Here is a 27537-nt window from a genome sequence, read left to right as displayed (position 1 = left end):
CCTATGTGTTCAGGTTTTACAAGATTATGAATTTACTATTCAAAAGCATTAATATAACCCATACATCTTATATGGATGTCAGCATTGGACATGTAAAAATACGTATAATATATATTTGAAAGATCCTGCTTGTTACTGCTGCCTTTTGTCTCTTTAGAATGAAGGTTTTGACAATATGACATTCTAAAAGGGAAAATAGGTCTATGTAAATCAAACTTTCTCTTAAAACGGAAGTGGGGTCTGAAGCTATTATCTGGGCCAGATTTGGTTGAGACAGAATTCAAATCTGTGTCAAGTTGTGCAGAGTGTTCTTTGCTGTCCACAAGATTTGTTGTGATTTGTCCTAGACAATATAGGAAGGGTATTAGGGCAAAAGCATCCTTTTTAGCCCCAGAAAGCCCCAAAGAGAGTCCTGGAAAGCTTGTCACTGGTCTAGCACAGTTGATTTAGTAGCTGTGCCTTAATATGGAAAGTGGTTACTGAGAACTAATGATCAAAAGATCCCAGAGCTGAAAAGAATGATGAACAATGTTGAATTCTTGAACAAGCAACTCGGCCACCTGTGTTGAACTCCACTTTTCCAGGACTTGATTTATGGCCTCCGGCTTTACCCCCCAGGCACATGCTAATGTGGACTGCAAGAAAAAAAGCAAACAGGTTTTTTTTTTCTAAGACTGAGTGAGTGATGCAGAGAAAAGAAAGGGGAAAGCTGCGAAGAACTGGAAGAATCTAGTCAGACTGGCGTGACCAGATCAGGTAGTTAGGAACAGAGCATGCGAAGTAGAACTTGAGACAAGGTCTCTGTTTTTTTTCTTTCGTTTTATTTTTATTTTTTTCCTCCCGTTACGTTTCAGCATCTAAAATGATAATGATGATGATAATAGGTACAACTGCCACTAATAATACAGTTATAAAGACATTTAATTGAATTAAGTGTTTTATCATGCATCTTTTATAATTATGCATCTTCACGTAAACCAATAAACACATGTATAAATATATATTTGATTGTGGCTAAAGTTTACTTTGGTGCAGTGTTAGAGGAAGTGATCAAGATGGCTGGAGAAGGATGATGATGGCGCAGGTGTATGGCGGTGGGCGGAGACAAGGAAGAGGCGGGGTCCACCGAGAGAGTTTAGGACAACTTTGGTGAGCAACAACTTCAGGTGGAATCTGTTGGGTTACCGCAGACCACTGGATTACTCAAGATCCCAAATACTATTACTAAGGGACATACTTGAGTAAGAATACGACTCCAGAGCGGACTGTGCAACTGTTTTCCACTAAAGTTCGCACACTAGATTTGATCCAGAAATACGAAGGATAATCTGTGAGCTTCAGTTGCCGAAGTTAAACCTGTGAGAAGTTATGGACAGAGGCGAACAGTCTGCTATGTAGTACTTTTGGGAAGAAGATTCCTAGAAGAAACTCGGACTTCCTGTTTATCTACCTGTAAGTAGTTAATTGTTATTGAAGGGTTCACTAAGGGTCGCAGTTTCGAGCGGTGACGTCAGAGCGTCACTCGTGCGTGCTGTTAACGCTACCCGGAACTATAAGGAACACCCTTGTTTCTTTTATTTTTATTAGATTACATTGGTTCATTCGGTCTGCCCCAAACCTCCATAATACGTTTATTTATTATTATTTTAACTTTTCTTAAATAGTACAATACAAGCCTGTGTATATATATTGTAAAAAGCTGTTGTGGCAATCATTGTGGTCACTAATATAGCCTCTTAGCAACAAGACTAAGTAAATACAGTCAGTGTGTTTAGGAGTCAAATGCTTTCATTACGTAAATAACATGAAATATATTTCAACTTTATGATCATTTGCTGTAAATCCTTTCATATGTCTTATGTTTAGTAGTAGTTACCACAGACTCCTTGTAACTATGGAGAAATGCTTTATTTATTCAAATAGAAATCACCAGGAATGCCTACCTACATGTTTTGCCAAATAATGGTATATAGGTTTATATTGTATTATGTTATTTTTTTTCTGATAAGTCCCCATCAACATACACATAAGTTTTGCTCTGTTAAGAGCTCAGATTAATTAATAATACTCATGCTTGAACTCTGGTAATGCTGAATGTGATATTATTTTGGCAGTCATATACATATCTAACTAAATTATAGGCCACATTTGTCGTGACTCATGTTTTTACAAAACCGGTAACAGACCTGCAGTGTCTGTTGCTAACTTGTGCCAAATGTTGGATGCGTGATGATGAACAATGCCTGTATTGGCGTTTGTGGTAAAAGGTGTCAGTGGATTGGATCGGAGAGGAAAATATGACAGACAGATGTGTCAGATGTTTATCATCGTAGATACCAACCTAATTTTGTCAATTAAGTTACATAGACGTCACTGATCTCTCATCTTGTTAGTTTCTGCTGGGAAGAGAATAGCATGGTAAAGTGGTTACTCAGTTTATTTTATTGCTTATTAAAATATAAAAAGATCTACATTCTTGTGTGTAAATAGTAGCAGAAGAACCATTATACACATACAAGTGTAATTTTTGCTGGTTAGGCTTTGCCTTGTTTCAGAAACCTTGATGAATTTTGCTTTTGAGATTAATTTGTGTCTTGTTAAAACAAAACAAAAATCATTTGAATGACCAAATGGCATCTGCCCATGTTATAACCTATTACTAATTAATTATTCTTTTATGAATCTACCACACCTCTGTATCAAGATTTTGGAATCTGACGGAAGCATGTAATGTCTGGTAAACACTAGACACACCTATTTTATCATACACCTTAGGACATAGTCACCTCTGCTGCCTTTTATTTTTATGTACTAGGGCTGGGCAAAATGACAAGATAATGTAGAGATCATAATACATTATTTTCCAATCGCGTAACAAAAATGTGTACAAAAATGATAGTTTCTGATATGTTGCAGCTATTGGTAGTATTTTATAAGAATTAAAGATGGAGTGAAAGATTAGAAATTTGAAATGTTTACTTCTATTTATTTCTGTAGAAGATTTGTTCACACTTTTTTTTTTTTTTTTTGCAACACTGCTCTTTTGCTGGTTTGTTTGCAAGCTATGTGCATAGATGTGTGCAAATATTGTAACTGATTTATAGATATATAGTGATGTAATATATTTGTCCTATCACCCACCCTGGTCTAAACAAGTAATGCCAAGGTCATGCTGCATCTGAGTTATCATGGATCATTAACCATCCTTAGGCTGAGAAACTGATTTCACATATGCAGTGTCTCTGTGAAACTGTGCTGTTTAACACGGTATTTTTCTTCTCTGTTTTTTGGGCGTGGGTTTCTGGGTGTATCCAAGGAGAATCTTATGTTCATAGTGTCAGTTTTTCTGTGCTTGTCTGAACTGGCCCCCATGTCTTTGACTGAGACATCTGCACATAGTAATGTTGTTGCTTTGGTTTCGTAATGTTTAATTATTCACTAAATACTATGTGTGAGGCCTTTGTGCTCTATCTGTTCTTCCATTCACAGGGCTGTTGCCAATGTCTGTATTTGGAAATGAATGGAATTTTTGATATATATTTTTTAACACTTCTTTTTTTTTAATTTAAGATTTGCATTTGAAGAACTTAAGGCAGCCCTTTTCTCTGTGTCTTTCTCAGCCCTGTCTGTGATTTATTGCATTGTTTAAACCAAAAACATCATAGCCAGGTACAATACGATACAAATCATCAGAAATAAACCTGAATAGCAACAACCATGTAGACATAGTGTCCATGATCTTTAGTACTTTGCCCCTACCTGTTCTTACTCTTGTTCTAATTCTAATCTATACTATAATAAATGTAATTTACTACTATTTAATAATAATCATACATCATTGATATCATCACAGTTATATACAGTTACATGTGATAATACTGACCATGACTCCAGCTACTAATGTTGCTCTATCTTTAGTAACTTTGGTTTTTGTGGTCACTCATTAGATAAAAATGGTTTCTGAATTTGTGAAGCTTGCTGAACAATTATGATGAGCAGCCTGCCAGCTGTTGACTACTTCAGTCTTCCTCTGAATTTTTAACAAAGCAGCAGTCATTAGTTTAGTTTTAGGTAAATGCTGGTGCTGTTACCCTTAGGGCATACTTTTTAAAAGCTCTCTGTTATCTGTAAACATGTTATTTACCTCTTTATTGTTGCTTCTGTCCTGTTTGCCATCTGTTGGTAAATCAACCCAATTATGCTTATGCCTTTAGTTTGTTTTCACAAATTGCAGGTATTATATTCAGTTTATAAATTCTTCTTAGGAAAGCCAATTACTTTGGGAAGATACTTATAGTTGTCTTAGTTTAAAAACATTTCAAACACTTTAAATTACTTTGTTGAAGTTCTACTAGATTTATAATTCTGATGTGCTAGAAGATTGGTTCTTTAATGTCCTTTACCATAAAGACATTTGCTGTCAATTGTTGTTAAAATGATGATGATAATGATAATAATAATAATAATAATAATAATAATAATAATAATAATGTAATCATCATTATTAGTAGTAGTAGTAGTGGTAATAGTAGTAATATAATAGTATTGATATTTGATAAATGTTAAGCAGTGTATACCCCTTTCCCAATTTGCTGTCAGTTGCCTAACAAGTTCATAACATAAGTATTGCTGGATTCCTGTCTGTTGCCTACAGCAACCCAGCATGGCTCCTCAATATAGTAACAGCAGTAGTAGAAAATCAGCCACTGCAAAACATAGCTTGCCGTGCTCTAACAAATTACAAAGGCCTTTTCTCCAGCTACTTCTGTCTAGTTGCAATTAAATATCAGCATGGCATTTAAATGTCCTTGGGAGCGAATGTGCTGAGATTTATGACTGAGGTAAGCGTTGGTTTTCCTACAGGACATATATATCTAGACTATTTGCTCTCATTGCTTTATATTGGTGCAAGATAGATTCAACCGATTTTACAGAAGGTGCCTTGTGACCTTGAATCACATTTCTTGTTCCTATTGAATTGTGGTGGTTGTTTTGTTTATAACAGCAATATTCAATGAATTGAACATAGAAAAAAATTAAATTGTTGTGCTCTTTATCTTAGGAGAAATTGCTGTTCTGTAGGTACTAACAGTAACAGTGTTAGGTCCACTAAATTAACAATAAGCCCACTAAACTGTTGACACTGTTTTAATGTTCTGCTTTAGAACTGAATCTTGCTCTGGGCCTTACATATTATACACAGTACCACTGGGTTAAAAGTCTTGAATGTGTTTTTTTTTTTTTTAAGGATTGACCACTTACCAGTTCTTACATCAGTACTTAAATATAAGTCAGGTCAATTAAAGTCTAACTTTCACCATTTAGATTGTCTGCTGTGCTGAACAGAGTCATGGATATATGATGGATCCAGACACTCAGTTGCTATACCAGCTTCTGGCAGAAGTGCAGCTGGAGAGATTTTTCCTGAAGATCCGTGAAGAACTCAATGTGACGCGTATTGAGCACTTGGATTATGTCAAGGACACAGATTTGGAATATATAGGCATCAAGAAACCAGGTTTTTATCAAGCATTATTTCCATAGACAATATGATGTCTAGTTTGAATAGCTCTTTAAAGCTCTTTTTATACATACTGACTATCGTGTGAACAGGGCAAAGACGATTATGGGAAGCAGTCAAGCGTTACAAAATGAATATGCGGCCACGGTCATGGATGTCGAAGGTAAAGACTTGAAACTTTTGTCATGTATTCTCAAAAATAATCTCATGAAATTTGTCCAGACCGTCTGTTAATCATCCCATAACAGGTCTTTCCTGGCCGTGGACAAGAAGGAGGTGACCAGTCCGCTGGTAGTACTGTGCCTGGTCCAGGTCCAGACACAGTACGAGCTCTTACCTGCCTTATCCGGGACAGTGAGCTGGTGTTTGGGGAAAAGCTTGGCTCAGGCTCCTTTGGGGTGGTGAAGAAGGCAGAGTGGCATACACCTACTGGACAAGTGGTGCGTTTGCTTGTTCCTGGTGAAAATTGTTAACATTAATGTAACTGGTTAGCTTTACTTAACTTGCATTCACAATCACAAGTAACAAGGCAAGTCAAGAAGTTTTTACTGTCATTTCAACCATATACAGCTGGTATAGTACACATTAAAATAAAACGGTGTTCTTCCAGGACCATGGTGCTACATAGAACACAAAACACCAAGACAACATAGAACTAAGTACACTACATAGACATACATAAAGTTCATGTGTGTAATCGTGAGCAAAGTGCATAGAAAAAGAATGGTTTGTCACTTGCTAGTGTGAATGCAGGTTTAAGTATCGCAGATAACATGCAGCCTACACGTCCAGATTTATATATACTCAACACCAGAAATATTGGCACTCACCCAGAGAATGGACCTTTTCCCTCTTAAAAATAAATCACATTTATGTTATAATACTTCAAATAAAACATGTCAGGAATATAAATCCCCATGTCCTTGAAAACATATTATTATTTTTCATTTTCTCTCAGGCTTTAGAAACTCTGGCAAGTAATAGTCCTGTAGCCCTGTAATAACTAAAATAAACCTTTGATGTGGATTTGTGGAAGAGCTGAAAAAGTTTAATCATAATCCCTACTTTATTCAAAATTTGGATTCATATATTCATATTGTGGGTATACACTTGTCCTTTAGCTGCTCCCTGTTCAAGGCGCTGCAACAGATCTTCCGGTCCACATATTTTATTTGGCACAGGTTTTTACACTGGATGCCTTTCCTGGCGCAACCCTCTCATTTTATCTGCGCTTGGTACCGGCACTGAGGGTTAACCCCCTAGTGCCTGGCTTGTGAATCAAACCCAGTATACACTGATCAACCATAACATTACAACTGCCTGCCTAATATCATGTAGGCCCTCCTGGTGCTGCCAAAATATCTCTGACCACTTGAGGCATGGACTCCACAAGACCATTGAAAGTGTGCTGTAGCAGCAAATCCTTTAAGTCCTGTAAGTTGTGAGATGGGGCTTCCATGAATTGGACTTGTTTGTTCAGCACATCCCACAGATGCTCGATCTGATTGAGATCTGAGGAATTTGGAGGTCAAGTCAACACCTTTAACTCTTGTTATATTCCTCAAATTATTCCTGAACAATTTTTGCAGTGTGGCAGGGAGCATTATCAGGGGGAACATATCATATTGACTGGGAACACTCCACAAGACCTGCTGTTTTGAAGATGCACTGTCCCAGTCATCTAGCCATCACAATTTGGCCCTCAGTCAAAGTCACTCAGATTCTTTTCAAATTTTTCCTGTTTCCAACACATTAACTTCAAGAACTGCTCACTTGCTGCCTAATATGTCCCACCCCTTGACAGGTGCCATTTTAAAGACATCAATCTTATTTATGTCAGTGGTTTTAATGTTATCATTGATCATTGTATGTTCATATGCAAACACCTGCTTAAGCTAACCAAACATACTAAACCACAATAAAATCACTTCTGCCTTCCCTTTTTGCTCTCATGTAACCATCCTATCTTCTTGCTCATAGGTGAATGTAGCAGTGAAGACTCTCAGGACCAATATGTCCAGGGAGGCAGATCTAATAACAGACTTTCTGCAGGAGGTCACTATCATGCTCTCTCTGGACCATCCCAATATTATACGTCTCTATGGTGTGGTCCTTACCCAGCCTCTAAAGATGGTAAGTTGTGGCTCGCTGGTGCTGTATTGTAAATGTTAGTTGCTCAGTAGGCTGGGTTTTAAGTGTATTGTGGAGTTTTAAAGCTTTTTAATATAAGGAAGATGTTTATTCATTAAAGGATGCTTGGAACACTTGTCTCATCATATATGTTTGTTTTATGCTTAATATTGAATGAATATTGATGCCAGAAGAGGCAAGCCCAAAGACCTCATACCCTCAACCAGCTTTTGATTTTGTCTATTTCAGGTGACTGAGCTGGCTTCTTTGGGTTCTATGTATAACATGCTCCGCACATGGCGGAGCAATTGCCCTCTGTCTCGTCTCTGGCTCTTCAGCACCCAAATTGCTGCAGGAATGGAGTATTTGGAGTCACGTCATTTCATTCACAGAGACCTGGCGGCCCGCAATGTGCTTCTGGCCTCTGAAGAACTGGTGAAGATTGGAGACTTTGGCCTCATGAGGGGCCTGGGTCATGACAAAGACCACTATATTATGGGAGCCAACAGACGTATCCCATTTGCTTGGTGAGGGGTTAACACTTCTTTTGTTACTGTTGATGACTAGAACCTACCGGAAGTTTTATTTTTGCTTTCCTTTGGTACAGAATACTGGCGGAAAAAGCAAAGAGATAAACAAACAATAATAGACAAGCCTAGTTTTGTGGACCATCATCAGCTGCATGGTATTTGTTACATAATTCTAAATGCCAACAACAAGCAAGGTAGTCATCTACATAGGGGCTAAAATATATACTGTATAGTTCTTATTAAAAGTCTTTTAGACATAATTTACTGTTTTCTGCAATGCTCTGTGTTTCAGAAGAGGTGCTGTTAGATCACAGAACACACATACATGTAAATAAACAGTTGAGATAAATGTCTGTAGCAACCACCACATTCATGCCACATTCATTCATTCTTCACACTCTTAATAAATATAGTTTATTCGCTACAATAATATTTCAAGCATGGACACACTCCCATGTATGTAAAGTATTTCTATTTTCAACAGCTATCAGTAAATGATGCAGAAGTTGCCTTCTTGTGAACAAACTTAGCAGATTCTTAAGAATTAGTGCAGTGGCTAAAGATTGGCTAAAGTTCTCTAAATGTAAATGTGACAAACAACTAGTCAACTGAGCAAAGTACACACATTTATGTGAGTAAATACTGTCATAACTGTTAAGAGATATGTATGGCAATTATGCAGCTATACATGCATTCATTCCACAATACATCTTCACAACCCTTCATTTAACATAAGTTACTAGATTTAGTAGTATTTAAAGCAAGGAAATATTTTAATGACACAACTTAAGCTATCCTACCTCCCTCTCTGCAACCATCACAAAGTGATATGGAGGAAGGCTAGTTTGTGAAATGCAACAGATTTATTTATATAAAAATGTCACTTTTATCACTCCCTGCTTGCTAGCTTAAGGTAGCTAGATTGAAATTTAGCTAGCTAGACTCGTTGTGCGTGCACGTTTCAACAATCGGACTCATTCGGTCTGTCAATGAAAATGCATCTTCTAGGCTAGAACTCTAGGCTGTCTGGCAAAAACAGTGACAATGTGTATACTCTTATTAAATATTCTCAGTTAAGTATCTTCCTAAATCCTACATGAAATGAAACAGAGTCATGCCAATTTTAAAGACATTGTTATAGAATTGGTTGTTGTACATTTAGATATTTCAGTTTGGAGCATTTTAAATGTTCGTTATGAATATAATCCATCTCTCCTGTTGTTTATCATAAATGTCAATTCGAATCCTTATCAGTCCTTAATGTACAGTTTCAAACAAATTGACCAGATTATAGGACTCTTCCACTGCCCTTTCTGTGGAATAGCTCTTCTGCCCACTACCAGTTGTTTTGTGAATTGATGTGTTTTTTTTTGTGGTTTACATTAAAAGTAATTTGCCAGAGATGTGGATGGCCCATTATCTGTTAAATAGATGGTGATTGAATAAACTCTCTCTCTCTCTGTCTCTGTAGGTGTGCTCCTGAGAGTTTGCGTGTGGGCTTTTTCTCACATGCCTCAGATGTCTGGATGTATGGGGTTACACTGTGGGAGATGTTCACTTACTGTGAGGAGCCCTGGCTTGGGTTGTCTGGAAGACAGGTTTGTGTGTATGGATGTAATTGTTTGTGTGTATGGAAGTTATATGCAGGAATTTCACACTAAAATTTGACTGCCGAAGAAGCTGACCTGTCACAGTGCTATTAGATCAGACAGACGGGTGCTATCTGGGGCTGTGCTTTAATTGCAGTGTAATGCAAGGAACTCATGAAACCTCACAGAAAACCTGTTTTATAAACAATGGCCACTAAAAACACACTTTTTTCCGTGTGCAGATACTGTTTCGTGTAGAGAGAGAGGGAGAACGCTTGCCAAGGCCTATGGACTGTCCTCAGGAGCTTTACAGTGTGATGCGGAAATGCTGGGCCTGCAATGCATCAGATCGGCCCACATTCTCCCAGCTCACCTCTTTGGTGGCTGAGGTCAGTACTCAGACAATACCAAAACTGTGTATAAAATTGCTCATTAGTTCACATGTTGCACATAGACCAGTGTTCATTACATGTATTTTATATGCAGGAAGTTGGGTAAAAGGCTAGAGTTGTGGTTTTGTTTCAAAAGACTGCTTGGTTCATGCACTCAGAAAAACATGTTTTGATTTGTTTTCATGATTTACTTTTCTTCTTTATAGGCTAAGCCTTTGGAAGTGTGTGCAGTACGGGATTTTGCAGAGGTCAGAAAGCTCACTCTCCGCGTCAATGATGCAGTGACCGTCATAGAGCATGGGTAAGAAATTGGAGGGGACCAAGAAAATGTGCTAGAAATGGAAGAGATTAATTTATTCAGCATTCCAGCGTTTATTTCGAGTCTTTAAGCTCTTTGCAGAAGAGAGCAAGCAAAAGCTTTCTCATAGTTTACACTTGACAGGAGAAAGACTGGAATTTGAAAATTATTCTGTAATTAAGAAGAAAAAGGAGCTTTGATTTAATGCTTGTGTGTGGAACTCAAAGTCATAGTGTGCATATAGAAGGATAATTGTAATTTGATTGGCTTGTCTTTTCATCACTCCCTATTCTCTCCCTAGGATGGATTTGTGTGAGTGGAAGGGTCAAAACCAGAGGACACTCTCTGTTGGCTGGTTTCCTCCAACACTGACCGCTTCTTTCACTCCCTCACCGGCACCACCAACCGGTCCTAATTCTGGAGCTGGTTTTATTTCTACACCAGTCAGAGGAAGCTTGCAGCACACTGGACATGGAGACCTCAATCCAGAACGCAGCTGGGGAATACCAGAACGACCTGACAAGTGAGTGGTGCTGTTTTATTACTTTTACCTACATGAAATTGAATTCTTGGTAACCTGATTTGTTGTGCTTGCAGTCTGATTTTTATCTCTCTGTTATGGAGGTTTCCACTTAAGTAATGAGTATGTGTTATTATTTTAGCCATGGAAACTGGAGAGCTCCTTTGGTGAGGGAGAATCAAGAATCCAATCTAAGGAAAATGGCAGGTTAGAACAAGGATACAATGTCTTCACAAATGGTGCCACCAGTAATATGATGCATTTTTATTCCTTTCCAATAGTGTTGAATACCTGATCCTACCTCCTCATTTTTTTCAGGAATGTCCCGCAGTCTAGAATCTGTCCTGGGCCTTCCTCATAACAATGATCAAGGTGGTAATGGTAACTTTGTTCAGCGAGCTAATGAACGAAAACCCATCTCACCCGCCCATGTCAAAGACACCCGCAGGTTCAGTGATGCAAGTGGAATCAACCCTCCTCCACGGCCGCCGCCACCCAACTTCAAGCGCCCAAAGCATCAGAATATGATTTTTGATCGCCGAGCTGCTGGAAATCCAGCTCCGGGTCCTTGGATTTTTCCTCCTCCTCCTCCTCATCCAAATCCACAGTTTCCACCTCAGCAGCAGGCTAGAGGTCCTACCAACCTAACCAAGATGGCCCATCTGGCCAAATCAAGCCCCCAGCTAGATAGTGAGAAGGAAATGGAGAAAGAAAGAGAGCGAGTGAAAGAAAGGGAACGGCTACGGGAAAGGTACCCACCACAACAGAACCAGGTAGATAAGGAGACCCTGAAAGCACAGGTATGGAAAATTTCTGTCTTTCTTTCTCTTTCTTATTATTAAAAAAGACTATATATTGCTTTCACAAAGCATAATTTACTATTACACATATAATTTACTGTTATGCAAATACAAAATCTGAAGAATCCACCAGAAATGTATTGTATTTAATTCATTTTTTTTTTTAATGTGTTTTGATTACACAGGTCCAGGCAGCGGTACATGGAGTAACTGATGAAGAGGTTGTAAAAGCCCTACAACGCAGTGACTGGAATCCAGTGAGGGCAGAGCAGCAGCTGAAGGTGAGGACAAGCTTTTTTTTTTGGCTTTTTAAATATATTACAAATTCATAGAACTTTCACTCATCCACTCCTGTGCTCCATTTAGGCAGAGCAGCTTTACCACTTGAGGCAATGCTCGCGAGAGGACTGCTATAAGATACTAGCTCGCTACAAATGGGACCTGCAGCAGGCCAGCTGTTTCGTTATGCGCATGGCTACTGAGAGACGCAATGACCGACCTTAGAAACGATATATTTCAACAATATAGAAATGGTATATTTCATAGGGTATATCTTAGTGGAGGTATACTCCTGTGAGTTACACTTCAGGATTCAAGGGGCCTGTGCCAACCAGCAAAAGGAGAGCATGACTAAATTGCCTTATTGACCACTGCTGTGCCACTGTGGTGCTATTCTCTCTTTGTGGTTGGATCATTCCCACGTGTTGGGGGTCATAATCTAACACCACCTCCAGACAAGCTTCAGAACAAGTAACACAATTTTATAATGTGTTAGTTGCATTTTTGCAACTAAATGCAAAAAAAATAAACAATACATGAGTGCAACATGCAGGAACAGGATTTCTGATTCATCACCTTTCAAGTTTCTTTGCTGTACACCTTGCATTTTGAGCAAACAGAAAACAGCTAGTCGTGCCCTATCACCTGTTTCAAAGTGGCTGATTCAGTCAGACATTTTACATAAGATGTGTCCTTTGAAATAAAACCTGTCCGTACATGGCTTAAAAGCAGCTTGCTTAGCCAGCTCCTACTTCCAAATATGTAGCAACTCAGCATTGCCCCCTACCTGCCAAACAAACGAATGGGGCACCCTCATTCAACTTGCAGTATCCAGACCATCCTATGATGAATCACACACATCAGCACTCTGTACCAAAAATGAAGGATTTTTAAAAATGTTTTACTTCAGTATAATTCAAGAAAAACTGTGGGGGGGGGAGGGTGGAACAGAAACTCAGAACTGTGTATAATTTTATATATAAAAATGTAGTTCATTAAAGTGCTTTTTTTTAATATGTATGTAATAGGTTCATAGAAAAATGATTTTTAAATGTGTAGATCTGAATTAAAACTAGTACTTATATGAATGTACATCAATGCCAACAGTAGACAGAACTAGTAGGGTGTCATCAATTCTGCCTCCTCCTTCTTCTGCTATGGAGAAAATAAATTTTCTTTTTTTTTTTGTAATCGCTATAATGTTATGCTTTTTGCTATTCTTGTGTGTTGCAGACAAACTTAAATAATTATCAGTCCAAAAATGATCCAGTGACTTTCATAATGCATGAAATATATTATATTCTGAAGGAGGATCAGAATATAATATATTTTTTTACATCATACCACAAGACTGGGCAAGAAAACAATATTTGTATCATGATAAATAAACCTTTTGAGTACCTTTTATAAAAGTAACTGTTACTTACAGTAGCAAGTAGGTGATTGAATGTTGAAGTACATTTTCGTTCTAAATTGTGCTGCTTTTACATGTAAAGAATGTGTTTTGTAGAGGTTTTAAATAAATAACATTATTCACAGCTTATTTAATGGTACTAGTAAACCTATAGATCATTCCATGTATTGTGTGAAAATGTCCAAATATTTGACCCACCTAGTGCAGAATCCTTTAGTCCTAATCAATCTGCAAATCATGTAAATGTCTGTAAGATCAGGCAACCATTCACATGTGCAAAGTCACAGAACACAAATTATTTGCTATTTGGATATAAAATGAAGACAATGATTCACAGCTAAAGATGAACATTTTTTTAGTATCTTTAGTAATCAAACAAACAGGAGGTGGCGTACTGGACTGTATTAAAGCAGCAGTCATTGTTTTGGACTGGGTTACATTAGCTATTTTAGTCCTTCCATGGAAATTTGTCTTTTGAATACAAAAGCATGTACATATCACACCCAGCAACCTGCTTATAAAAATTTTTACCAGTAGAATGAGACAGAACTTTCCAAATACTTGAAAGAGTGTGGTGCTGAATGATCAGGTTATGCAATTGTACAGTAGCTGTGTAGGAATCAAACTTTTGAATGAATCATTAACATAGTAAATGTTTATTAGTTATGTTAATTATATCACAGGTAAATAAAGCCTTCTCAGAGTTAAGGTTATCATTTTACACTTTATGACATGCATATTTTAACATATAATGACAAAGGTAGGTTAAGTACAGGATAATGTAAGCCTTCTTCAGGGACATACCAATACCAGCATACTTAATTTCTATGAAATCTTTGGAAAGCCTTCATTTAACTAATATATTATGAAGAATTTGGCTAAACTTTAGCTTTTGGTGAAAAATATGGACAGCTCAGACAGCACAAAATTAGTAGCATAAATTAGTTGTGTGTACAGGCAAACATTTGGACAAGCAAATTAAACCACATTGACAAGTCACATTAACATCGGGTGTGTTTACATGGTTCGATCATGTACATGGTGAAGATAAAAACATTGCAAGTTGCTTGCTTTCATACGTTTGTTAAGTAAGAAAGCGGTTCCATTTCCAGTAAAGCAAACTTCCGTTTCCTGTTACACTGGACACTTTTGACCAAGGTCTGTTACTGTGCACTCTATCCTTTTCCATACACTGGTAACACAGTGGGTTCTTTAGGCATGTCATCCTCCACCACAGGGAATACAGAAAAAGAACTGAAATAAAAGAAATAATTTCCAGTAGGCGTCCTCCCAGTTACTGCTCAGATTTTCCCCTCACTAACTGGTACAGTATCCAGATGTGTGGGAGCCAACAATTAAACCCTTAACTGCCCAGGTTTTTATTCAGTTATACATCAGCTGTATTATTTAGTAAATCCTGTAAGTAACTATAAATTAGTGCCAGCTAATAGGAAATATGCAGTTATGAAAGTAAGGAGGTGCATATATAAACCTGTGAGATTAAGAATTGAGGATATAATTAGTATACTAATTTCTAGACTACATTAGATAATTTGTCTAAACCTATATAATGAGGTTATAACATGTCACAAAAGAAATCTTCACAATTTTAGATAAGAGGTATGATGTAGCACTGTTGGTGTAATCAGTAAAGTCTACACAATCTTTAAAAAGTTGAAGACTATTTGATGGTAACAAAAAGTGGTTTTTCAGCAAGACAGCAAAACCTGATTCATGAAAGTCTATACAAATCATACGATACAATTATACTTTGTTATAAGTGGGACAGTGTCAGAAAACTCAACACCACTGAATACAATACAGTTTAAACTAAAAGGCATTAGTATTGTGGGTGTGTCAAGAAAATGGCATGCATATCACTTGTGAACAAACATGGATGTACGTGAAAGACTGGTTTGGGTTGAACACATTCCTTTGTCATACAAATGTCCTTCTGTTTCCTATGGGTCAGATGTGAAATTATAAAGTGAGAGAAAGCAGTAAGAGTCTGTTGAAGGCCTAATAATGCTGGATTTGAGCAACAGGAGATGGATAAGGTATCTCAATCTTTTGTGGTATTTGGGTCATAAAAAGATAAGAGGAATGAAGGCATGTTGAATTTCAACTTCTCTAAGAGAAGACCGTGTTACGTTGGTTGGAGTCTCCCACTTTTTCAAAGAATATAAAATCCTACAAAAGACAAAAGAGAACATGAGTCACAAAACCTGCATTGTTTACATATAAAATACCATGACCAATATATTTGAATATTTTGCTTGTGTGTATTCTGAAATCACAACCTGCTCTCCATTACATCTCATGAACACATGGTGAAACTCACAATAAGGAAGCAAGCTCCCATCAGGACAGCTTTCATTTTCACGTCCATGTCCAAGGGAAACTGGATGCCGAAGTTGTCTGCGTCAGTGAACGCCTCCTTTAGTAGTCCACTCCACTGCTTACTGATTCGACCAATAGACTTTCCTCCATCCTTGCCCTTCAGCTGAGGGAAAAATCATGGATATGAATGGAAATCAGTACAACCAAAGCTTTGTAACATCACAACAGCATGCAACACTTACGACTAGTAAAATTCTTAGTCACAGAAAGATTTTAAAAGTCATCAAGTCTGTCCATTACACTCACTGTAATTTGTCTATGCAACGATTCTATTTAGTTATCTTTAAAACACAAACTTTCATAATTAAATGTAAAATGTACTGTAACTAACATTCTGCTCCATTCATACCTCGAAGTTGACATCACCACAGCAGTTGCAGGCTAAGCAGGGTCCCTCTAGTTTCATCAGAGTCTCTTTGTTGGCACCCTTGATGGAGAATTTTGGGTAACAGGGATGCCAGTCTTGGGTCACATATCCGATGGTAGTGCCAGGGGGTGCCTGCACTTCCAGCTTAAGGAAAGACACATACACAGCAGAGATAAAAAACTGGAACTAAACTAACCAGAGCAAGCAGAAGGGGAAAAAAAACCTCAATCCCATGGCAAGTGAAGCAATTTAAAGTCACAAGTTATGTTGGCTTTAAAACTGTACAGGTCTCAGCAAAATCATAAACACAGTACTAAACCCTTCTTCACCTTTATTACCATAATCTATGCTCTTTTTCTACTCAAGACAGGAAATCTTTCCACTTTGAATTTACAAGACAAACAAATGAGTACTGTTTGTGCTAAATTTGAATAAGTAACAATACCAGTAAAAACAGATCTAAAGTTTAAAGATCCATGGACATTAACACTGCGATCCATAATAAGGATTATTTGCACAAATACACTCTGATGAACAGGTTTCTAATTCCTTGATTGATTAAAGCAGGTATGAGGCTTGAACGGGTTTAAAACTGAATCATGGAGCTCTGAAACCTAGGTTACAGAAGTACAATGGTCTTTTTGGTCTTTATAAAATGTATTGTGACCTGGCTAACATTAAAGCTACTGCATTAAATCATGCTTTCAAAAATCAAATCTTCTGTTTCCCGTTACACTGGACACATACATCTGACCAAGGTCTGTTACTGTACACGCTATCCTTTTCTATACACTGGTAACATGGTGGGTTCTTTAGGCATGTCATCCTCCACCACAGGGAATACAGAAAAATTGAAATAAAAGAAATAATTTCCAGCAGAAGTCCTCCCAGTTACTTCAGTTTTTCTCCTCACTAACTGGTACATTATCCGACGTTTGGGAGCCAATGATTAAACCCATAACTGCCCAGGTTTTTATTCAGTTATACATGGTGTACAAAAGTTAAAGGTGGTTATAAAACCCACCTGAACAACCCTGATAAACTCCTACCTCTTGCATGCAGCAGGGACACCAGCAGGAGGCGCAGCGAAAAGGGCGAATCAGCCGTATGACCTCGCGATCACTGTTGTCTTTAATCTTCATGTCAAAGCTCCTCAGTGAACCACAGCAGTTACGTGTGCAGCAGTCGTTCTTCTCCTTGGCCTTGTAGATCTTCTGGCCCACGCTGTTCTTGATCTCATATTGATTGTTGGTCTCAAAGCCAATGAAAGCTGATGGACAAATGAAGCGGTTCTAAATAATTAGAAGACTACACAATGCCTCACAAAGTAACTATGGTTTTTAGTCAGACTCACTGAATACTTAAGAATTCAGTGGCTGTTTGCTCATGCATTTCTTGTTTGTTTTTTTTTCCATTACCTTATTCTGAATCATTTAACTGAAAGAATATCCTCAGCTCACCTTGTTTGTACTGTAAATAGTCAGGCTAAGAATAGTATAAACAAAAACTCACCTTCCAAAAGCTCTACTTTTTGGTGAATCAGGATCTGGTCAATCTGAAAATTTTAAATGACCATGCTTGGTTATTGAACCCATGAAACCAAGAGAATAATAATAAATTTAAAAAAAAAAAAAATGCAATACTACCTGTGTTAAATATTCTAGACCTGGTGGTACTCCTACTGGCACTGCAGAAGGGCCAGTGTGTAATGGAGCATCACCTAAAAGTACAAAAACATCATTTTGAGTTTGAATGTTAACTGGACACTGGTGAATATATTCCATCTAGCACCCTCTAAGGTCCCATATAATCTTACAGAGGGTTGCCCTTCGAGAAAGGGCTACAAGTAGACCATGATTAGACATTAAAGCAACTTAAACCAGGGGTCTCCAACCACCGGGCATTATTTTTACATTATTATATATATTAATAATTATGATATATATATATATATATATAAAAAAAAAAACTTATTTTAACTAAAATTACATGCATTTCTGTCTGCGATTTCCATACATCAGTAATGCCATCGACCATTTGGCTCGTGAACTTTTTGCGGGGTACCATTTCCAGTCTCGCATGAGAACTCACGTGTAACCTTGTGTTATTACCTTATTTCTTGTGTACGTTTGGTTGTGAAATGCAGTTTATGGACCAGACAGTTGTCGGCAATTCTTCCTATTGTGAAGTCATGTAGTGTGTAACTTCCCCGTCACCGATCCATCGTGCAGTGTGAACACCACAGCGAATGAATGCTACCCTAGATAGTCGTGCAGTGTGAAAACAACCGTGATCCGACCACGTCATGCAGCGTGAACTCGGCATAAATCTAGCTAAAATGAGCTCCCTCAATCAATCCCCCCTGGCCACAGAAAAATTGTCCGGTATCAAACCAGTCCATGGTACAAAAAAGGTTGGGGAACCCTGACTTAAACTATCAGAGTACCCCAGATGCCAAAGTACCTACTGATTATCTAGCATTTGTATGGAACAGTAAACTTTGGTAATCAAAAAAAACCCTCAAATTCTGATCTAAATGAATTCTTATCTTGATATTTGCCTCCATATGCAGTCATCTGGACTGGTTGCTGTGGTGGGCCACCCGGGCTTGGCTGGTACATGACTGGTTGATTTGGGTTGGCTTGATACCCCATATAGAAACCTGCAGGTGGGGGGGCAGAACCATGATCCCCGTAACCCCCTATTGGGTAGGGGGGTACAGAGTCACCCATTTGGGGCATGGGGTATGGAGCCTGGTGTGGAGATGGATAACCTGAACAGAAAGAAGGAACAAGTCAGAGCATTAATTCCAGGACACACAGGTATCATGGTGACTTTACAACGCAAACTACATTGTTGTGTAATGTTCAAAGCAGAACAGGTCACCAAGTTCATGAAGAAGGATTTAGGAGTGGCTTTTCTCATTACTTTCTCAGGTTTGAACACTTTATAAAACGTGTGCTATATTTAGGGATAGAGCTGACAATTTTAAAAACAGAGACAAGTAACTAAACATAATTCTGTGAGCTTGTCTGAGTGATTGTGTGCGTGATTCTCGTGTTTCACAACTCACAGTATAGGAGAACTTTTCAAATTTTTCCTCACTCAAAAGTCCAAATGGGTTTCACTGAATTAAGAAAAGCTTAATGCGTAAATAGAAATTTACATTCATTTCTCTATTGTGGGATCTTTTACACCGAATCCCACAAAAATGTGTTTGACAGCCATTAGCTGCCTGATCCAAAATACGGTCACAAGAGCACAATGGTTACTAACATGAGCCCTAATGGGATTTGAGAAGTCACTTGACTGTCCCTGCAACAGCAGAATGCAGCCATGATAAACTAGAGACTAGACTGCTTTCTCACTGGTGACAGGCTGAGAGTGACACAGCTGTACGGTTTGCTCCAACGGTTCTGCTAAGATGAAAATATCCGAATTAGAGGATTGTTTAGAATACTATGATGTAAAATACTCCCCATTAACGACTCTAATGATTCCTAAAAGCAGCAATTGCACAAAAGTACTTTCTTAGAAAAGTCTTGAGCAAAAGAAAATGTGGAATTCGGGGACTTCTAAAATGTTCCTGCAAATATTCAACACACAAAAAGTGAGTGAAGCATGATGTGTTGCTCCTACTCCCCTTTATAGATGAATTTCCATTGTTGTTAGGGTCAGGTCAAAGCACATTCAAGTCATATAGACATAATGCCACATGTTGTGGAACTAATCCTTACTGACAACTATTCCAACGTATTCATGACTCATTCCATAATGAGAGTCTATTTACTCCATTTTGGCATGGCACATAACATATATGGATGTTTTTTTTTGTTGAAAAACAGACAAAATCAAATGTTGCATAAATTAAAAGTTTTGAAATCAAACGTTCAAAAGCATTTAATAGAATATTAAGAACCAGGAGAATTTTGATGCAACTGGTCGGGTCAATCACCACCACAAAGCCAGTGCACACATTGTAAATAATTATTTTAAAAAGGTCACATCCCACTCGAGGTAATACAGCTTAAAAATTTGCCACCTACGCCAAACCTGAGTCACAAACAATTTACCTGGAGCCGACATGTTGCAGCAAGATGCGCAAGTGATCTACTTGTCCTAGTAGAGACTAGCGTCTGCAATACAGATATACAGAAATAACATTTGTTAAAGGAGAAAGACACTAAAGAAATAACAAATTTAAAAAAAATAAATAAAATCAGTTTTAGAGATTTAAGGAATAAACTGTAGATACCAAGGCAAACTGAATATTTATGGAGAATTGTTTACACTTTTACAGTATGTCAGGAAAACGTGGGTATTCCACAACGGCAGTTAATCAACTCCAGTTTTTAAATAGACTAGTTTAGACTAGGCAGACAGGTAATTCTATGTTAAAGGTGTTTCACTAACAATCTCAAGCTGTAACCTGACTGCCAATTCAAGTCTGCCTATAGTATTCGAAGCACACACATGCACATGATGCATGAGAAGGCCTGAAAATCTATGCCAGTAACAGCACGAGTGTCCGTTTGCAGGAAATACTCATTACACTTTACAACACATACAGAGGTATAAATGCAAAACAGGAAATTTTAGTTCTATTAAAAAAAAGTTCAACAGTAATAATAGCATCAAAATAAATGCACTCTGCTTTTAAGAAGGCTATGGCCAAGTCCCAGCACAGAGACATTAATTGTAATTAGACCAAAATCTGATGGTATTATCAAATAAGTGTTTATCAATTACCCCACTAAAATTTTGGCTTGAGAAGCAGAATGAGAAGGGTGAAAGGCTTAGGACAATGTTAAATGTAAATAGACCCAGATTTCTAAATGTGAACTTGGTTGCTTTTATGTACTGGATAAATACACTATATTGCCAAATGTTTTGGGACACCCCTCGAAATCATTGAATTCAGGTGGGTTTTTTTCAGGGGTTGGGCTTGACCCCTTAGGGGAAGAAACTCCTAATGCTTCAGCATACCAAGACATTTTCAATAATTTCATGCTCCCAACTTGAATGATGCCTTCCTGCTCCAACATGACTGTGCACCAGTGCACAAAGCAAGGTCCATTAAGACATGGATGAGCGAGTTTGATGTGGAGGAACTTCAGAGTCCTGACATCAACCCAATAGAACACCTTTGGGATGAATTAGAGCGGAGACTGTGAGCCAGACCTTCTCGTCCAACATCAGTGCCTGACCTCACAAATGAGCTTCTAGAGGAAGTGTGGAAAGCCTTCCCTGAAGGGTTGAAGCCGTTATAGCTGCAAAGGGTGGGACAACTCCATATTACATTCATGTGCATGTAAAGGCAGACGCCCCAAATCTTTTGGCAATATAGTGTATATAAAAGCTCAATAGTGTAAAATAGGCAAACATGGATGAATAAATAGTAGCGTGACTAGAAAATACAAGTGTGAACTTCTGTCTCTTGTTGATCGATGGATTCAGTATTCCACATCAGTGATGATCCTGTCCCAAACGTCAAAAAAAAACCTGAGGACTCTACGCACCAAGCCACAGCTTCTCAACCCTGGTCATGAAGTCCTCACTGTCCTGTATACATTTGAGCTTAATGCAGTTACTAACCAATCAGCTATAGGCTCTGGCATAGTTTGGCTGTATTTCCGAGTCTCACTAGTGCATACAAGTTAACGTATACTGTACCAACAGGCCAACATTGCTCTAGCCCTCTGCAAACAAAATGTCTGTCACCGTGTTTAACATTATGAATTGAAATTCAGAAATGAACATTTTCATGTCTCGTATGAAAACAAACCAGAAACTCCGTAGTTTTATTTGCTTATTTCGAAAAAATGGCACTGGGAGAGCAATCATGGCCAAAAAAAGAAAAATGTACAGCCAATATCCGGGTTAATTACAAACATTCCAGATAAGCGAGAACAACAAGCATAAGTCTGGTTTCACTCACAGTGTGAATGATGCTGCTCCGGAATTCTAGCAAAAAGATGGTTACAGATATTCATTTGCACAAGTTACATTATTAATAACCTGAATTGTTTAATTGTAATTAAGAATAAACCAGTCGTCAAAACCAAATTTGAATAAACCCGACAAAACGAATTAGGGAAAAAAAAGGAGAGAATAGAAAAACAGACATATTTGCTGAAGTGTATCGAGTTAGCTGGCCTGGGGGGGGGATATCTTCCTTCCTGTGTGTGGGGATGCTGAGAGATCTATCTGTGTAACACACAACACACTGGCTGCGCAGATAAGTCTCTGTAACGACACTGCAGCTTCATGATGTTTACCAAGCATATAGTTTTAAAAGCAATAGACGTAAAAAGGTAATAATAAGGTTGAAGTCTAAAAAGAAGGTTTGCACTTGGAGGAGAAGACGAAGAAAAAAAAAATCTCTAGACGCGATAGTGTACATGTTTTAATTCCCTGATGAGAGTGAAAGCACTACATTCAAGAAGTCTACTTTACAACAGGAAGAAGACGCCATTGTTTAACATACTAACTTTACTAAACCCAGTCCAACACGACCCCAATATTCAGATCTAACCAGCAGCGTTTTCCTGGAAATGCAGACCTCCTCCCCCCCTCTAAGGAGACTGTCTGAACATTCCGCCTTTACATACTACAAAACATGCCTGTTTTATCTTTTGCTTCTTAAAACACTGGAAAACTGATCCAAAAAAAGATTCTTACCGCTTAGCAGACGACTTCAGAAACACAGCGGGGAAGTTTCTCCGTGCCAAACTTTTCAGACGATATGGATGTGAACACAAAACCAGGAACCTGCTTCTTTGATTTGTGCACACGGTGGACCTGAGCTTGACCGATCAACACTCACTCCGCCCAAACAAGATATTTTCCCCCTTCAAGCCCTGCCTTTGTAGCCTATTCCTCCATTTCTGACGCGTTTTATGGGAGAAAAGTCACCGGAGTTTAATTAGCCAACTAGCTGAAACAACAACAAACAACAAAGATCATCCTCTAATTACTGTGTCGGTCGATAAATAAATGAATTAACGCGCCACACCTTCTGCGCTTTCCTATGGTCTCTTCGAAGCAGACGTTATCAAACAACAATCATTTAAACGTTCCTCTAACGCTAAATAAATCAGGCTTGTGTACTTGGATGTTTTTTTTTTGTTTGTTTGTTTACACGTTTCAATAATAGCCCTTTATAACGAATTTGTTCAGACGTAATTGGTGGGAAAGTGCGCCATCTACAGGGCGTGGTGTGTTGCTCTTGTTCACACAGACGCGCCTACACCAACTTAATTTCGCTTAGCTATAATCTTTTCCATATTTTAAGTTTTTTAGGTGGGTGATTTTTTTTCTTCCCCAAGCTAAAATCAAACCTGTTATATAAGAGAATGAGAGACAGTGTGTTAAAGTGTTTAAGGTGTTGGGGATGAGTAGTGTAGGATGGGCTGTGGATGACTCTTGGTGTATAATTTATATGAAACTATTATATACAACTGTTCGTTTTTAGGATAAGTCTTTTCAGCATTTCATACGTTTTTTTGGCTGCTATGAAAGGCTTTTCTTTCTCTTTGAGAAGTTAAATCCATCTAATATATTTGGTATACACTGATCAGGCGTAACATTATGAGCACTGACATGTGAAGTGAATTATAACACTGATGATCTCCTCATCATGGCACCTGTTAGTGGGTGACCATTGGGTGGCCATGACCTGTTAGTATATTAGGCAGCAAGTGAACATTTTGTCCTCAAAGTTGATGTGTTAGAAGCAGGACAAATGGGCAAGTGTAAGGATTTGAGCGAGTTTGACAAGGACCAAATTGTGATGGCTAGACGACTGGATCAGAGCATCTCCAAAACTGCAGCTCTTGTGGGGTGTTCCCGGTCTGCAGTGGTCAGTACCTATCAAAAGTGGTCCAAGGAAGGAACAGTGGTGAACCGGCAACAGGGTCATTGGCGGTCAAGGCTCACTGATGCGTGTGGGGAGCGAAGGCTGGCCCATGTGATCCAGTCCAACAGACGAGCTACTGTTGCTCAAATTGCTGAAGAAGTTAATGCTGGTTCTGATAGAAAGGTGTCAGAATACACAGTGCATGACGGGTCAGGGCTGATTTGGCAGCAAAAGGGGGACCAGCACAATATTAGGGAGGTGGTCATAATGTTATGCCTGGTCAGTGTATATAGACTATATGGCCAAAAGTATGTGGACACCTGACCTGTACAGAATTGTTGGACATTCCATTCTAAGGAATAACTTTAATATGGGGTCCCTCTTCCTTCCCCTGCTGCTATAAAAGCGTCTTCAAAAGAGCTTTATTAGGCACTGATGTTGGGCGAGGAGGCCTGGCTTGCAATCAGTGTTCCAATTCATCCCAAGGTGTTCAGTGGGGTTGAGGTCAAAGCTCTGTCCAGGCCAGTGGAGTTGCTCCATACCAAACTCAGCAAATCATGTCATTATGAAACTCACTTTGTTCAAGGAGGCACAGTCATGATGGAGCACAAAAGGGCCTTCCCCAGACTGCTGCCACAAAGCTGGAAGCATACAATAGTCTAAAATGTCTTTGTATGCCGTAGATTTAAAGTTAACCTTCACTGGAACAAAGTGGCCTAGCCCAAACCCTGAAACCCTGTGCATTCCTTAGTGTTCTCCAGAGAATATGTTTCCACTGCTCCAGAATCCAGTAGCGGTGTGCTTTACATAACTCTGCAGTGTGTTTTACACAACTCTCCAGCTGACGATTGGAGTTGTGTATATTGATCTTAGGCTTGTGTGCAGCTGCTTGGTTATGGAAACCCATTTCGTGAATCTCCTGTTGCACTGTCTTGTGCTAATGTTGCTTCCTAAGCAGGTTTGGAACTCTGTAGTGATTGACAAACTAAAGGAAAGGCTATTTTTACACATGCTTGGCATCCATGCTCTGTGAGTTTGTATGACCTACCACTTCATAGCTGAGTTGTGGTTGCTCGTGAGTCCTTCCAGTTCACAATAAAACACAGTGCAGAAATTCCATAAACTGGCTTGTGGCAAGGAGGGCATGTTATGGCATCATGTCACTAAGCTTTTCAATACAACATATTTCACTGCCAGTGTTTGTAAGATTTCATTGCTTTGTGCTTACTTTTATTCACCTGTTAGCAATGGATGTGGTAGAAAAAAAGTTTAAAAAAAAATCTTATACTAAATATTAAACAGGGTATACCTGCGTTAATTTCCAACCCACCTGACTTTGGGAGGTCTCACAGCTAAAACAGTAGATCTATTTAGTATTGTTGTCAAGGAACTGCCCCTGAATCTTTAAGATTAAGATGTATCAAATACATCATAAGGAATTAGATCTTTGTTTTTTCCGTGATTAAATCGAATAATGGATTACATCATGTCTATGAGCTTGTATGTTTTCGTCCATATTGACCTCTGCTGGGGGTTTTACTCGGGGTTGCCAGAAAAATACCAAAATCATCATAATGAAATGCGTAAAAAACTAAATTTAATCCTAAATGACTTTAATAATAAACTACTGTTTGGTTGTTTAAAACAAATCACAGTTAAGAATTTACCATGTCAGATGACGTTGATGGCCGTTCAAGCAAATGCTTTATTTATTTATTTAAATTCTTGAATTATGGTAGTTTCATGATCACATGCATTCAGAAAGTTAAATAATATTGCAATATCACTTTCCCATTCGTGTATTTGTCCCCACATGGGTATAATGAGAGTCAGTTGATAAAGGATTAGTTTAGCTCTCAGTAGGTGGGAATATTGTGTATGTTTGATAACTGAGTAGATACAGAGAGAATGAATGTAACCCTCACTATGTAAGAATTTCACTTTCACCTGTCTCATTACATTATTACGCAATAGAGTTATTTAATGTGATGTGTGCTTTTAAAAACCAACATCTTGGCAACCTAGCCCAATTTTATTCAGCCGCTAAAAACACGTTTTCTCTCACGCGGAATTCAAACAAACACTTCCGCTTTCCACTTCATAACACTCTCAGTTTTACTGTTTTTATCCATCACAAATATACAAACAAGAAGTGTAGGGAAGATATAAAAGTATGTCACACAGTTTAAAGTAAAAGAACAACGCATAAAATAAAACATAAACATAGATATGAAACAAAACGAATGATAAATTAAAATAAATAAATAGATGAATAAATACCAAGGCAAAAAAAGAGCTATATAAGGGCAGTTACATAAATTTGAAAAGCTTAACAGTTTAAATAGATAGATAGATAGATAGATAGATAGATAGATAGATAGATAGATAGATAGATAGATAGATAGATAGATACTTTATTCATCCCAAAGGGAACTTCACAGTTTCCAGCAGTATCCACAAACACAGGCAATAGATAAAATAGGAAGGAATATAACAAAAATACTAAAATACCCAAATTAGGGTACAAAAATATATCAAATAACAAAAATATAAAATATTACCAAATATAGCAGAATATAACAATATAATAAAATATAGAAAAAAAATCTAAAATACCCAAATTAGGGTACAAAAATATAACAAAAAAATATATCAAATAACAAAATATAGAATATAACAAAAATATATCAAACAACAAAATATAAAATATTACAAAATATAGCAGAATATAACAATATAAGAAAATATATCAGAAAAATACTAAATACAGAGATTTAGAAATAAATATGGAGAATGAGATGAAAAACAAGTAATGTGCAAGACAAGTGTTTAAGGTTACAGACCTATTCGATGTGCAAAAACTGCGTGTTTATGAGTCCTGTGCAAATCTCAGTTTATTGAGAGTGCTGTATAAACTGGAGTGTATTGTGTGTAGTGTGTAGTGTTTTTATTGTTTTGATAAGTTTCTTGTTTTGTGATCGCATATTAGGAAGGGCTTCAAAATAAAAAATTTTAAGATCAGTGTTATAGAAGGTGATATATGATGGTTTCTTTTGAATTATTTTTGTCTTGTGAATATAATACTTTGCTAAAATAATGAACAGATTAATTATGTAACTTTATCGGGGAAAAATATGGGTTTTGAAAGCAAAGTAAAATATCATGGAGTTCTAAATCAATCAATCAATCAATCAAATCTTTATTACAAACTCAAGGTCCAATAATTTAAAAAAGCAGAAAAGAAAACACAAAACACACACAAGGGAACAAAACAACAAAAAACAGACAAACAAACAAAAAAAAAACACATTTAAATCAATGCATTAAAAAATACAAATTAAGGGCTTTGTTTCATTTTTTTTTGGTATATCTATTTTTAAGTCAACCCAAAATGAAATAGAAAAAGGGCAGTGGAAAAATAAATGTTCAGTGTCTGAAT

General features: G+C 37.7%; 2 protein-coding genes across 3 annotated transcripts; one reads left to right on the top strand and one right to left on the bottom strand.

The window, feature by feature from the left end:
* Positions 1-1109: 1109 nt before the first annotated feature.
* Positions 1110-14965, top strand: tnk1 (tyrosine kinase, non-receptor, 1). The gene is made up of 14 exons (XM_058395740.1): positions 1110-1452; positions 5326-5518; positions 5614-5684; positions 5770-5961; positions 7502-7654; positions 7901-8178; positions 9653-9779; positions 10013-10159; positions 10369-10463; positions 10762-10983; positions 11123-11187; positions 11299-11780; positions 11966-12061; positions 12147-14965. The coding sequence occupies exons 2-14, from the start codon at positions 5359-5361 to the stop codon at positions 12282-12284; spliced, it is 2226 nt and encodes a 741-aa protein (XP_058251723.1). The 5' UTR covers positions 1110-1452; positions 5326-5358; the 3' UTR covers positions 12285-14965.
* plscr3b (phospholipid scramblase 3b) lies at positions 13812-23302 on the bottom strand. 2 transcript variants are annotated; one of them, XM_058395743.1, is made up of 10 exons: positions 22922-23302; positions 22179-22204; positions 20314-20376; positions 18801-19013; positions 17887-17960; positions 17753-17795; positions 17290-17510; positions 16223-16384; positions 15815-15976; positions 13812-15663 (listed from the first exon to the last, which is right to left on the bottom strand). In XM_058395743.1, exons 3-10 carry the CDS (start codon positions 20324-20326, stop codon positions 15604-15606), a joined length of 948 nt encoding a protein of 315 aa, XP_058251726.1. In that variant the 5' UTR covers positions 20327-20376; positions 22179-22204; positions 22922-23302; the 3' UTR covers positions 13812-15603. The 2 variants fall into 2 exon arrangements, with proteins under 2 accessions (XP_058251726.1, XP_058251725.1); XM_058395742.1 differs by lacking the exon at positions 22179-22204 and having other exon boundaries at positions 22922-23298.
* Positions 23303-27537: the final 4235 nt, after the last annotated feature.

Source organism: Hemibagrus wyckioides, linkage group LG07, assembly GCF_019097595.1.
Source record: "Hemibagrus wyckioides isolate EC202008001 linkage group LG07, SWU_Hwy_1.0, whole genome shotgun sequence".
Taxonomy (NCBI): Eukaryota; Metazoa; Chordata; class Actinopteri; order Siluriformes; family Bagridae; genus Hemibagrus; species Hemibagrus wyckioides.
This window is presented reverse-complemented; position numbering and strand designations above follow the sequence as displayed.